The 14,192-nt window shown below is 53.2% G+C and overlaps 1 protein-coding gene across 1 annotated transcript in view; it reads right to left on the reverse strand.

The window, feature by feature from the left end:
* SHC3 (SHC adaptor protein 3) overlaps nucleotides 1-14,192 on the reverse strand; it is a 100,679-nt gene that overhangs the window by 29,839 nt on the left and 56,648 nt on the right. The window contains exons 3-5 of the mRNA XM_034646939.1: nucleotides 7,686-7,749; nucleotides 5,208-5,327; nucleotides 2,018-2,071 (exon numbers count right to left, since the gene is read on the reverse strand). Coding sequence (XP_034502830.1) covers nucleotides 2,018-2,071; nucleotides 5,208-5,327; nucleotides 7,686-7,749 — 238 coding nt within the window. The remainder of the gene's footprint in view (nucleotides 1-2,017; nucleotides 2,072-5,207; nucleotides 5,328-7,685; nucleotides 7,750-14,192) is intronic.

The raw sequence follows: 14,192 nt of genomic DNA on the forward strand, positions 1-14,192 counted from the left end.
GGGAGACCAGCCTAGAGACAAACGCCTTCCTGGGTGGACGAGAGGTAACGGTTCTTTTCCTCTCAGACAGAAGCAGTAACTTTAATCCTCTTCAGTTGTTTCAAACCTATGAGCTCCGTGGAGTGGTCTGGCTGTTACAAGGGACACACGAGTCCGCTTGGCCACTGTCCTCAGAAGTGGGCTGGGGCTACCAGGTGGGTTTTAGTTTCTAAACCGTCAGAGGAAACATAATTCTCTTCGTTCTTGAAAGCATAAAAGACATCCCTGCAAAGCTGACATTTGCAACATTCAGAAAAGTCTCAGGGGGGCAGCTGATAAAGCCTCACCCCATCCTGGCAGATACTTCCCAAATGTCACTGCCTTGAGGCTCCAGAGTTAGAGACGAGCTCCCGCTGTGTTCAGCATCTGACAGATTCTGTGTCGTGAGCTCCTCTGGTGCTTCTCTCCGTGGGCAGGACACCCCCCCCTTCGCTCTCCCTGCGGTGCTCCAGGAAAACACTCTGACGGGAGGGGTGAGGACGGTGAGCGTGGGGGCACGCAGGGGTTATGAGCACCCACTTCAGACGGTGTGAGGTGCAGGGTGCGTGTCCGTACGCCGTTCCCCAGCGCTCACGGCAAGGGCTTTCCCAGTAGCGCCTGACTTGACATGAGGTCCCTCCAGCGTGCAGCCCACCTACGCTGTTTCAGCCTCCCGCTCAGGCCGCGGCCCACAGATATATGCACAGACTGAGCTGGGAAGGGTGTGGACCCAGCTTCCGGTCATTTCCATCAAGGAAGGTCTGGTCAGGGTCTGACGCCATCTGTAGCTTGGACTCACAGATGGTCTTCATGGATTCAGGAGCTAACAGCATTGGAAGGTCCTACGATAACACTCGTGTCTCTCAGTCTGAGATCCATGGGACCCTGGGGCTGGGCAGGTATATTCCCCATTGTGTGAGATGTCATCAGAATTTTTTTTAATTCATGTTTTCATTTCCATGATAATCTTAAAAATTAATACAAAAATATCCGGACCATCCACACGACCACCGTGGTACCAGTCCTGCGTGCGATGTCAGCGCCAAGGTTGTCTGTTGGGTTTTCGATATTACGGGTGCCAGGTTTTTAAAGAATTAGANGCGCCAAGGTTGTCTGTTGGGTTTTCGATATTACGGGTGCCAGGTTTTTAAAGAATTAGAGAAAAAAGAACACTCAGACTAGATGCTTTTGCCCCAACTCAAGCAACGAATGTCACATTTGTACATAATGATGTATCACGGAAGGGCTTGCTTGAATAGAATAAATTAGTGGAAGGACTGAGTCATCCAGGCGCCCTCGGTAGTGGAAAGATGCCGACCTTGAAGGCTCCTGAGCCGTGATGGCCAGTTCCAGAAAGCCCCCACTTCCTTCTCCTCCTCCTTCCCCCCTCCCCCTCTTCCTCCACTCCTTTCCCTCCTCTCTTCTCTTCCTCCTCCCCTCCTGACCAAAGGTAAGCAGCAAATTCCCTTGTGACCCCACCTTCTTAATGAAAGAAGCAATATGCAAAAATAGAACATCCTCATTCTGCTCTCCCTCCCTCTCCGCACTCCTTCCCTGCTGGCAAAGCAAACCACTAAGACAACAGCATTAAATTTGGGGAGAAAAATTCCAATTCCAAACATCTATGAATAAACCAGACTAAGTAAATTCATAGCCCTCCAGTTGACTTCAAATAGAACATCAGAGGGCCCTTGTGGACGTCTAACAGAAAACAGGAACGAGGCAGGACTCGCAGTCCCAGACGGGGAACCCTGACGGCTCTGAGACTGGGGATGGTCCCACACGCTCTTCAGAAAGCCAGCACTTGGAGAATTTTTGTCACCTTTGGGTTGATGAAATGAAAATTAATGGTAGCCCAGAAGAGCTTGTGGAATCTGGAGGGGGACAGCTGGCATCCCAGTTACCTTTCCCAATCATGTGCTTAAAGGCAGCCCTTGAAGCTAGGCCCTTTCTGGGGAACTCCCAGCGAGAGCAAGGAACACAAGCCATGGGCACTTACCGGGTCTCCCCCCGATGCGAAGGAGATGGACTGCATGTGGTGGTTCGCGATGATCTGTCCAGAACGAGAAACGAGATGCGTCGTCAGTACCCAGCCCACAGCTCTGAAAACCAACCGTTCTCTGGAAGACGAGAGAACCGGCAAGGTGTCGTCAAGATGGGTCAGGCGGTGTCCCATGAACACGACAGTGATCGGTCACGACAGCAGCCCACCTGTACTGGGCTTTTCCCAGCACACCAGCTGCTGTCTGCTCAGCCAGCACCATGCCACGTGGGTCTTACGGCAGCCCTCGGGGGAGGAAGGTGGGGCGCCCACTTCACAGACCGGGATCCTGAGGCCCAGGGGCAACAGCGGGCCTTGGGCAGCACTGTGACCACGCACAGGGGGTCTCCGACAAGGAAAGCGTCTCACCCCCACGCCGAGAGACAACCACGGTGCAGGGTCTGTATCCAGAGACACGTGGCCTGCCGCACAGACCCACAGTGAGCGCGGAGGGAAGGGTGTCACCCACTTGAATCCCGGGTGTGTACAAATCAGAAAGCCCGCATCAAACATGGGGCCATCTCGGACACTCTTGTAATCCATGTGATCAATTTAAAGGCCAGCAAGGACATTCCAAGTTAATTTAAAACTGGGAAGTTTCCATTAGCTTTGTAAACGGCAGCCTGTGGTGGGATTCAGGGGACACTGAGTAAATTAGAAGCTGCCCTAAATTTAATAAGCTACGTAAGTTTCCCCTGCTATTTTTATCATTTTGAAGACAATGTAATAACAGTGAAGTACATTCCAGGGGTGGAAACAGCGGTCCTGCCCCACCCCAATACCGCCAGTGTTATCTCTGCACAGACCCTCAGGCCCTTGCAGCAGGCAGGGGGAAATTATGGAGGTGGCACCCCACCATCCCAGGGCCTCCCAGCCACATTCCTGTCACCCTCCAAGCAAGACCATGACTGAGCTGTAGGAGAAAATCAGACAGTTTAAAATGCCCACTTAGATTGTTAGCACGTGAAAACCTGCTCGGGATCTAGGAAGACCTGAGCGTTTAACTGGATAGAAACTACCAGGCTGGCTCTGAAGCCTGTGAGGACCCGCTGGATCGATCCACCCACCTGCGTGCAGCCTTCCGGAACCCTCCCGCCTCCCGTCCAGGGGAGGAGGCCCCCAGCATGGCAGCGACCACCAGCGATCCCCAAGTGAGGATAAACTTCTAGAAGGTGTTGATTCTTGCTTATTTAGATTCTGCTCCTAAGGCAGCTCTCGTACTGGGGTTTGGAAATTGAAGAGGATGTTATGACTTAGGGGAACAAATGGAAATTGTATTTGGTCACCGCGATGCCTGACCGTTAACGTGTGGTTGTTTTCAGCCCCTCGGGTAAGATGGAAATGAAACAAGAGCAAGAAGTCTGGAGATGGTATGGGGCGCCTGGGTGGCGCAGTCGTTAGGCGTCTGCCTTCAGCTCAGGGCGTGATCCTGGCGTTATGGGATCGAGTCCCACATTGGGCTCCTCCGCTGGGAGCCTGCTTCTTCCTCTCCCTCTCCCCCTGCTTGTGTTCCCTCTCTCGCTGGCTGTCTCTCTGTCACATAAATAAATAAAATCTTTAAAAAAAAAAAAAAAGAAGTCTGGAGATGGTAAACAGCAAGCAGGTGTTTCTATCCGAGGGAGGTTCTTGGGGCTTCTCCTCCCTGAGAGCTCTGCGGAGGGGGGTGGCCAGGGCCGTTCATGGTCACTCTGAGTGGGGTGGTGAGTGTCCAGCGGGGCCTGCTTCTAAACTGCAGAGGCCAGCCCCTACACTCGGCCACGGGAAAGCCAGGGCGTGTGCTGGGACACGCGCCAACCATCCCGGGCTGTGCTCCTGAGCCCAGCCCCACACCTGTCCCCCACAGACGGTGAGGACTGGACACAGCCAACAAGTCCCCAGTCCCAGGATGGCTACATCCATTCCACTCTTCCTTAGTTTGCTTTTTTAAGGGAGGAATGAGGGAGACGGGGAACTAGGAGGTGTATCCCACAGAACTGAGGGCCACGGCCGGAAGATCCCTAGAAACATGGGAGCAGCCTTGCATCTGTGAGTGTGGATAGGGGCGTGTGGTTCAGGGCTGAGGGGACCCACCTCCCTCGGCTGTGGTGCAGAGTGAGGGCCTTTGCAGCCTGGGCCGCAGGTGCTCAGCCCTGAGACAGCCCCGGAGAAAGGCTGAGGCTGCTGAACCCTTCTAACCCACCACCTAAGTAACAGTCACCCCAGCCATCAGTGAAAAGACCGTGATTATCCGTGGGGCGGGCGAAGGAAGAGGAGGGAGTGAGAGGTGTCAAAACAAAGCCCAGACATTGCCTCTCGTTTCTACGCTGGATCGAGAATTTATTTCAACACCTCAGGTGGGGGGCAGACGAATAAATGAAGCTGGGGTGCTGCCTGCTTCCCTGGGGAACATTTAAATCAGGAAATAAAAATATATAGCAACATAAAGGTGACCCGGGCATCCCTGGGAGCACACAGCCAGAGTTGGGGAGGGTCGTTTGGGGGGCTGGGGCTGGCCCACATCTCGCCGTGTGGATGCATCCAATTTCCAGCTCACACTGCCTGCAGCGGAGGCCCGGGCTGAGCACAGCTCATGCCCCCATGTGTCTATGAGCGTTCCCACCTCTTGGCACCTGGGGCTGCCCCTGAGCTATACCCACTGTTCCTGCTGAAGGATCTGAGGTCGGAGACGCCAACGACAGACACTGCTGAGGGGCCAGCCCTCCCTCATAGACTTCACCCCATGGTCGCCACGGCTGTGGGGCCACGGCTGACGGCAGGTATCCCACATCGGCCGGGCAGGTCCACGTCCTCGATCACAGGATACTGCCAACCGCCAGAGGCTCCAGGTGAGGAACCACGGAGACGGAAAAGATAGGATTCATTAAGCCGCCATGTGCCATCCACTTCAGAGATGATGGAATGTGGAAGTAAGACGTGGGCTGCGGAGCCAAGGAAACGGGGTACCAAAAGCAACAAGAGAGGAACCCGTGGCAAACACACGCAGCTCTCCTTACTCTGTGAGCAAATCAATGACTTCAGACATTATCCTTAAGGAAAAGGTCGTTTATAGCAGAATTAAAGAAAACCAACTGCATCCATCGTTCCGTGGGCGACCCCTGCACACCTGTCATGGGGGCTGGGGCGGGGCGGCCCCCGAGGGCCTACAGACCTGTTTCGAGTCGGGCGTGCGCAGGTTCAGGCTGGCGGTGGATATGGTCAGGGAGATGCTCATCCCCGCAAACTGGAGGTTGCTCTTGCCCAAGATGCTGGACAGCATTTTGCTGGGAGGCTGTGAAATCAAGCAGTGTGATTCTAGCTTTGATTCCCACGGTTGCGGCCTCTCTGCGGTTCCCGTCTGTCACACCCCCAAACCCCCACCCTCCCGCCCTCATGAGGCTCGGGAAGGAGACTGTGCCACGAACGAGCTGGGTGGCGGGACCTGACGCTAACACGTAAGTTCTGCAACACGCGACAGGTGGCTGTAAGAGCTCATACGACACACTGGGAGGAGGACACCTGCGGGACGTCAGCACTGTCTGTCCAGGTGGTTCCTGTGGGGCCCCGTCTCACGTCCCTCCTAAGCCTGGGGGAAGTGCCATGGACCAGCACCCGCAGCCATGAGGCTCAGGACCCACTTTCATCCCAGAGGGAGTTAGGAGGGTCTAGCCGACCCGGCAAAGGGCATCCTGCGGAGTCTCGAGACTGCTCGCTGCGGAGGGGCGTGGAGCGCAAGGCCTCCGGCTGGAACATCGGCAAGACTGAGCTTGCACAAGGTGGCATCTGCTGGGCTCACACAAGGACGGACGACTGGCTCAGCTTAACTACAGGTCCTTCGCACGGGCCCGACGGACTGCGCTTTCCCACCAAGCACCTTCCCCCAGGCACTGCCAACACCTGCTTCCCTGTCCAGGGCCCACTGACCATCCTTCCCTTTCAGATTAGAATGTGCCCTCCTTAGATATGCCAGTTAACACTAGTTCTTAACCAGGCATGCACTGTGTTTTAATCTCCTGACGGAGCTGTTTAAAAATAGAGTCGCCGGCCCCCCAGATTCTGATTAAGTCACACCTGGGGTGGGGCCCAGAAACGCGCCTAACTTCCACCACCTTCACCTGGCTCTGAAAGAGGAGCTTCCCTACCTCTGTCCTCACACTTCCTCCTAGTTACCAGCTGCCCTGTGGCTTCTCCGGTGTCCCCAAGCCATGATGACAAAACCGACCCGCAGCCCCAGGAGTAGTGGGGGCAAACATGCCAGCTGCCTGCAAACCTCAGCCTCAGGACAGACTGGGAGACAGAGTTGCTCCCCGTGATAGAGTCTGGGCTCAGACAGGCCCGATGGTGGGTACTTCGTTATGTACCTGCGAGACTTTTACCCAGAGGGTTTTCTGAGCTTTCTCTTCATCCATATTTTCCCTGCCAGTCTAACCACCTCAGGAGTGTAAAGGTCGAGTGACCTGGGCTTGAGCTAAGCCCACCACCTACACACGTGGCTTCTCTCTCTGTGCCTCAGTTTATGCCATCAGAAAAATGAGGATAAGTGACATTCTGGAGCAGGCTATACCAGCTAATGATGGCATAAACTGAGGCACAGCTGCTATGAAAAACTGATTTATGTAAACTTACAATTAAATAAATTACATTTAAAAAACAATGAATATTCAACACTTGTCACTTTCTAGCTGTTTCTGCTACATTAACAGCCACCTGTGCTGTTCTGGCCATTCAAGTCTACTGCACCTGGGCCCCAGGTGGGAACCTGTGCAATGGGCTCCGGCCATGCGTGTGTACTGCACCTGGGCCCCAGGTGGGAACCTGTGCAATGGGCTCCGGCCATGCGTGTGTACTGCAGCTGGGCCCCAGGTGGGAACCCGTGCAATGCGCCCCGGCCATGCGTGTGTACTGCAGCTGGGTATCACGTGGGAACCCGTGCAATGGGCTCCGGCCATGCATGTGTACTGCAGCTGGGCCCCAGGTGCGAACCTGTGCAAGGACATGCTGCTGCGCGTCTTCAGGGATGTCACGNTGGGCTCCGGCCATGCGTGTGTACTGCAGCTGGGCCCCAGGTGGGAACCCGTGCAATGCGCTCCGGCCATGCATGTGTACTGCAGCTGGGTATCACATGGGAACCCGTGCAATGGGCTCCGGCCATGTGTGTGTACTGCAGCTGGGCCCCAGGTGCGAACCCGTGCAAGGACATGCTGCTGCGCGTCTTCAGGGATGTCACGTTAGAGCTTGAAGTCAGCCAGGCGGAGGACATACACCACGGAAACTGGCAAACACTATAAATCTGGTGCTGCTTACTCCGCCCCCGAGAGCCGCTGGTTAAATTTACCTGCACAGCATTGGGGCGTCCGCCACAAAGGCCGTTCTAGTGAAGTGAATTCATGCCCATTAAGGCCTAGAAGAGCTCAGGCCCTGTCTCATGTGTCTGTTCTCATCACTGTCTGTAGGTTTTGGCCCCCGGGGTGCAACTGGGGCGCTGACGTGGGTCGGCCAGTGATTGCCAACTGTCCTGCTGAGTGCATGGCAGGGGGACCGTAAAGTCTTATTGTCTTAAAAGTGTGGAAAGCCAGGCTGTGACAGGGGGCCCTGACAGGTGGGGTGTGACTGAAGGTTCTGCATGGGGAGAAGACAAAGGGGACAGTACCTTTCTCTTCCTGAAGGCTCCCTTGGCACCAGGGACGGCTTCACACACACGGCTGATGGCTTCCCTTAAGGAGGCAGGAAGAGAGATCCATTTGCCACGTTAATCAGGATTCTGCAACCCAGAGACCACACCTGCACATCCCCAGGGAAAACATCTGCTGTGCATTCAGTGTAGACAGCAGCCCCCACCCCCCCCACAGGGGTCACCACTTTCCCTCGAATNGCTTCCCTTAAGGAGGCAGGAAGAGAGATCCATTTGCCACGTTAATCAGGATTCTGCAACCCAGAGACCACACCTGCACATCCCCAGGGAAAACATCTGCTGTGCATTCAGTGTAGACAGCAGCCCCCACCCCCCCCACAGGGGTCACCACTTTCCCTCGAATGAGCAGGTCATCTTGAACCTCTGACGGGCATCCCCAGCTCTTCGTGGTGCTGGGGATGCATCCTGACGGTGTGCTAGGTGTCGATGCCACACTCCTCTGTTGTACGTTTGGTTAGGATTCCATCTAATAACCCAGTACCCGGACATGTGGCCTCCTGGCGTTCCCTTCAAGGCCATGGTCCGGGCACAGGCCCAGACCTGACCAGGTACTGCTACAGGTCCGCATCTTTCCAAAGTGGGTCAGAATGTCATCAAAAGAAACTTGGTCTTCTGAATGTTATTCTCAGGTTCTGCAGTTGGTAATCGTCCTCAAACCAAGAGGGCTCTGAGGGAGGGGAGGCACTCCAGTGGGACACAGCCGAGCAAGACGTGAGGTCTGTGCAGGGCAGCTCTCCTGAGCACACGTTTACTGAGCAGCAACTATGTGCTGGGCGCTGCCCTGAGGAATGGAGGCAAGGAGACTCCTAGGTATAGGGGACGTGATGGGAGGCCCGGCTACAGAGGGTCCCCCAGGGCAGGAGACCTCAGGAGGTGAGGAGGTGGGGAATGGACCACATGGAGGCAGCTGTGGTCCAGATGCTGGAGGCAGGGTGCCAGGGGCTACGGTGGGGAGGACGTAGCTGGCAGCAGGTGGCTGCAAGTGAACAGGTCACTCTGTGAGCTGGCCTCAGTGGGAAGTGACAGGGACGAGCCAGAGGTGGCTCTGAAGTCAGGAGCCCAGAAGGGAGCTGGGTGAACCTGAACATCTCACCTCGCGTGTGGGGAAAGGACAAAATAGTAAGAGAACACAGAAAGAAAGAAACGGGGGTCTGGACATGCCAAGTGACAAGACAATGGGTCCTCAGAAACATTCTGCAAGCTTTCTACGCTAAATACTTCATGAAATTATTTTCTATGACCTAGAAAAATAATTGCTACCACAAGACAATGCTCTTAAGAGAAATCTGTGCTTGTTAAATTAGTAAGAGACTGTTCAGGTAAGCCTCATCTTTGCCACTGAATTCACCACAGGGAGTGCAGAAAGACTCTTCTAGAAGTTCGGATGCCGTGAAGACTACAGAATGAATCACTGTGACTCAGAAAAAGTTCATTTAAACGGAAGGGGTGTTTTTGATGTTTATGCTTAGTCATTTATTCTATAATAACTTTCCAAATGTGGTTCTATTGAAATGATCACCCAGGTACCTTTTGAAAGTAAATTCCTATTGAAGAAGGTCAAGCTGTCTCTTTATAGAACTATATAAACCCCAGCATCTATATTTTATCTATTTAATTAGAAAAAAAGTTCAGTGCATCTCTGCACTGTGCTTGTTACATGAAGTGACAGATTCGGCTAAGCAAAGCAGCCAAGTGTCTGATGGTCCCAGCAGGCCAGGAAGGTATCACCCGGCAGGAAGCTTCCCGTAAGTCTCTCCTTAAATATCCATAATAAGCTTCTGATCTCTTTCCTGATCCGCCAACATGGACAATGAGAGAAGGAAATTAGCCTTGGGTGACAGTTTCCCAAGAGGATAAATGTCAAGTTTCTAACCTGTATGACATCCGTGTCTGAGCTGGCAGGCCACGAAGCTTGGGCCACAGGCCTCCCTCCCGCCTGTGTGTGGCTTCTGAGAGAGATGGGAACTGCCCGTGGACATTAGAATGGGTTGGGAGAGGCAGTGCAAATAATAAACCCATCTGTCAAGCAAGTCCTCCCACAGAGATCAGACAGAGTCCCAGGGTGCATTCAGAGACTCAATCTTTTGTCCTTAAGATTTGCAAATGTCAGAAATTCCAGAAATTTCTCAGAGCTCTAGCACCTAATAAAGTCCAAAGGATCCCCTTGTGAGCTTTAGAATCCCTTAACAGGGTTGCAAATCAAGCTGCTCTTGGGAAAAATTTCCTCTCTCCATCACCAGCACGTACTTGCTTCTAATGCTTGTGTGCTAATCTGCGTGCGAGCGAATGGTCTCTGCGCCCAGGCTGATGGCATCTGTTTCCATTTGAAGTAGGGATGTCATGCAACATAGTAACTGCCACCCTTAGATGCCTGCTAACTCTGCGGTGTAACCTCAGAGGTCAGGATTCTCCTTGTCCATCCCTACCATCTAGCACAGCACATTTGCATGAGTGGTCCTATCTCAGTTTGTTCAGTTAGCAATAATTATTTAGCTTTGTGTCATTCCACTGAATCATGGTTTGAGTCTCAGGTGGCAATAACAGGTGCTTCCCGGTCATTAATAACAGAGATTATGCCACCTCAGTGAGCCATGACATGACCTAAGAGCTCAGCTAACAGGGATCTCTGGCACCTGTGCAGTCACCCGAAATAACTGATGTCTCCCTTTGTCGTGGTCCCACCACCTCCCCCCATTCAGCATGAAGTTTTCATGAGAGCCAGCCCCTCCCTTATTTCATAACTGCTGCACAGAGTGTAGCAGGATTTGAGAACTGGGTCCTTTGGACTTATGGAGCACCACCTTTGTCCCCACTCATCCATCTTGTGCTGCCCATTCCCCCTCTCCCCCCCCAACATTTTACAGACTAAAATCATTTAAAAAAAAAATAGGTGTCCCAAATGGTGATGTTGCCATAATGGGTTTGGAATTCTAGCAGATGGGGAAGCAACAACACATGTGATGGCAAAGTGCCATCCTTTCCACAAAGAAACAAAAAGGAGAGATATACATGGTGAAGGGGAGCAAAACACACCACCTACACAGGCCACACTGGCATCGGGATTATTCTGAGCTGAAGGCAGCCGAGAAGCAGCAGGTGCAAGAAATTNCTGAAGGCAGCCGAGAAGCAGCAGGTGCAAGAAATATCTCTGCTCTTCCCCCCAATTGCCTAAAAGCAGGACATAAATTTGTAGAGACAGCCCCACTCCCCCGTCTGCAGAGAAGGACAGAGGTGAATCACCAGACAGCCCCCCCGCAGCCCCAAGACCCAGCATAGGCATCAACACACTGCAACTGGCTCTCCCTGTCCGTGGATTTCCCCGTGTACTTGTGTCCCCACAGTTTGCCACCCTGGGAAACCCAAAATTCTTTTCCTGGGCTTTGTCCCTTCTGTCTGGATTTCTTGTTCTTTGTTAAGATGTGATATAAGCCCAAGTTCTAACCATTTCTTTGAGTTACTCATCACTGAGTTTCCCTACATGAATGTATACTGCATGCATAGATCACCTGCTTTCCTCCCATTAGTCTGCCTTTTGTCTTCAGGGCGCTAGCCAGAGAACACAGGAGGGAAGATCAGAAAGCGTCTTCCTTCCCTGCAATGACAAATACAGTAATTCATACCCAAGGCAGACAGAGTTACCAGTGAGTGGTGTTTCGGTGTCTGGGCAGCTATCCAGGAAGAAAATCAAACTGGGTTTCTGTCTTGTGCCTTATATACAAATAAATCCTAAATGGATTGCAAGCTTAATTTTATCATAATCAAACCATAAAATACTTTTAAAAAAAAGAAAAGAAAAAAGCTGGGAGGAATTTGTTTTTATTTATTTGAATGGAAGGATGATAAAAATCCAGAACATAAAGGAAAATACTGACACACTCACGATCATAAAAATAAAACTTTATGAAGAAAAAATGGTAACATTTCATACTCAAAAAGATAATTAATATAACTCACTAAGAAAATATCAAAAGCAATATAAAAAAGTTAAAAGATACAAAGAAAGAGTTCACAGAAAAAGAAATACAAGCGGATATTGGACTTATGAAAAGATTCTTGGCTTTATTCAAAATAAGATGACAAATTCAAGCCCAAGCTAAAATGCCACCTCACAGCCAAAGACCGGAGCTTGACAGACATCGTAAGAAAGCCCTCCACGTGGCAAGAAGCAGTGCAGCACAGCGCAGCCTCCGAGGGGCAGACTGGTGGCATCAAGCAGGATGGGCTGTGTGCAGACCCCACCGTCCAGCAGATCCACTTCTGGGCACGTGCTCTCTAGCACACTGGGAGACAGCCAGGGGACATGTCCCAGGGGACACCACTCACTGCAGCCAGGTTTTTAATAGGGTGGGAAACCCTCAGCGGCTGCCATAAGAGCCAACTCAAAAATTGATGGTACCTCCTCAAAGTGGACCACCACCACTGTGCTGGTTGATGGCACCCTCTGGACCCTCCCTCCCCTTCCTCCAAGCCAGCTCCTGTTCCCATGAGCTGTCTCTGCAAATTCGTCCACACCCGCCATGCCCCCAAATGTGGAGGGCAACCTGCTTGCATACGTCTGCCCCCAGCAGGCCCTTCACTCCCTTGCCACACTCCCCTTCCTTGACTTTCTTGACCCCACGCTGTTCTGACGTCCTCTGGCCTCCTGGTGCTCTTTGCCATGTTTTGCCTTCTCTGTGACTCAGCCTCAGGGCTCCATCCTGCCCACCTCCTCTCTGTCCTCTGTGTAATTTGGATGAGTGGATGAGCAGGGGACAATCTGAGAACGAGCTCACTGCCCCCAACTCCTGTCTCAGTGCACACAAAGGCCCTGATCCTCTCTGGACCTGGATGAAGCCCCAGACACACCCCGTATCTAACCCACCCACTTTCAGCCAAGAAAGTGTCCCCATGTACTTACAAGTCACCCCATTTTCCTAGTTCCAGTAATAAAGATGTCCAGCCCAGGTAACAGTAAACACCCTTAACATCACTTAAAACTAGAGCCACCCTCCCCCCCGCTTAGAGCTGCCTGGGGCGGAGACTCCAGGAAGCCAAGGACAGCAGGTGCCTCCCAGCCTTCAGGCTGCAGCTTCTGACAACTTGGCCAGGTGGGGAGGTGGGGACACATGCAGAGAGGAAGTCAGGCGCAGACAGTAACGCCACCAGCCCCAGGGCTACGTGCCCCCCTCCAGTAACGCCACCAGCCCCAGGGCTACGTGCCCCCCTCCCCCTCCGGTAGAGCGAAGGTTGCATCTGGCTCCTTGCTCCTTTGGAGGTTCCGCCCCAGGAATATTTGGGTGCCCGTGCTGTGAAACGATTGGTGTTGGTCCTTCATTTGCCCACACATCTGTCCCCTGCAGGGTCCACGCCCATGGGGCAGCTATGGCCCTCTTGCTGCCATGGATCCAGTGGGCTCAGGGCCCACATGAGGTGCGCCTTGCCCCCAGCCCCTGAGCCTGGTCATCAGTAGGAGGCTGTCAGCAACAGCCACTCCTGGCGTGGAGACCAACAGTGCACCAGGCGCCCCTCATTCTAGTGACACACATGCCAAAATCCGCATCATCTCCTTGAAGCCCCTCACTCTGTCTGAAGCAAGAAGGAACCCCACCTGCGGTGTGTGTGTGGAGGGGGTGGGATCACAGGGATCTTGCCAAAGAAACAGGCTCCATAAGCCCCACCTTGTCCTGTGATTCCTCCCAGCTGGGTGCTAGGCAAGTAACAGCAAAATACATCCCCACCCCCATCTTGTCTTCTCAAGCCCTATCCAGTGGCCATTGTCTGTCGGGACTGCTGGAGCCAAACCCCTGGGGCCTCTATGGCTCCCTCCACCCACTCCTGCCCTAAGGGGTCCTACTGTCTCTGCTACAAACGCATCCTTAGTCTTTATCTCAAGCCCCCACATGTCCTCCAGGGCCAGGATTTTGGAGACAATTCCCAAACCCAACTGAGAGCTTCATCTCATTGTCTCAAAGTCTTCTCAGACATCCTTCAAACCAAGCCTTGACTGGTCCCCCCACAGGCTTTCTGTCCCTGGTCTTCCCATGGGGGAAAACAGGACTGGGATCCACAGGGTTGCCCCCACCCCACACTCAGAAGCTGTCTTTGATCCTCCAGCATCCCCCCTAACGCCAAACCCATCCCACCCTGACCACCAAGGAGAAGTGTGCAAGACAGTGTGCGTTTTCAAGAAACCTGCGGAGGAGACCAGTGACACGTGGAATTGTCCAGAGAAGACCATGGCCATTGTTGGATGTTGGGCACTGCTGACTACTCGAGAGCAGTCCTGTCTTTCGGAGAAACTAGAGGCCAAGGACGCCCATCAGCAAACAAGCCTCATGCAAAGGGGGCTGCAGACCAAGGGGTAGAAGAGGAAGGTACGAGACAACACAAACTGGATCTGGGCCCAGAGAGGAGCGCGGCACACAGGCGGGCAGGGGAGGCGTGGCCGTGCAGCATGGGCCGGATGTGCAGAGCCGTGGGCGGGGG

This window comes from Ailuropoda melanoleuca, chromosome 17, assembly GCF_002007445.2.
Source record: "Ailuropoda melanoleuca isolate Jingjing chromosome 17, ASM200744v2, whole genome shotgun sequence".
NCBI classification, from domain to species: domain Eukaryota; kingdom Metazoa; phylum Chordata; class Mammalia; order Carnivora; family Ursidae; genus Ailuropoda; species Ailuropoda melanoleuca.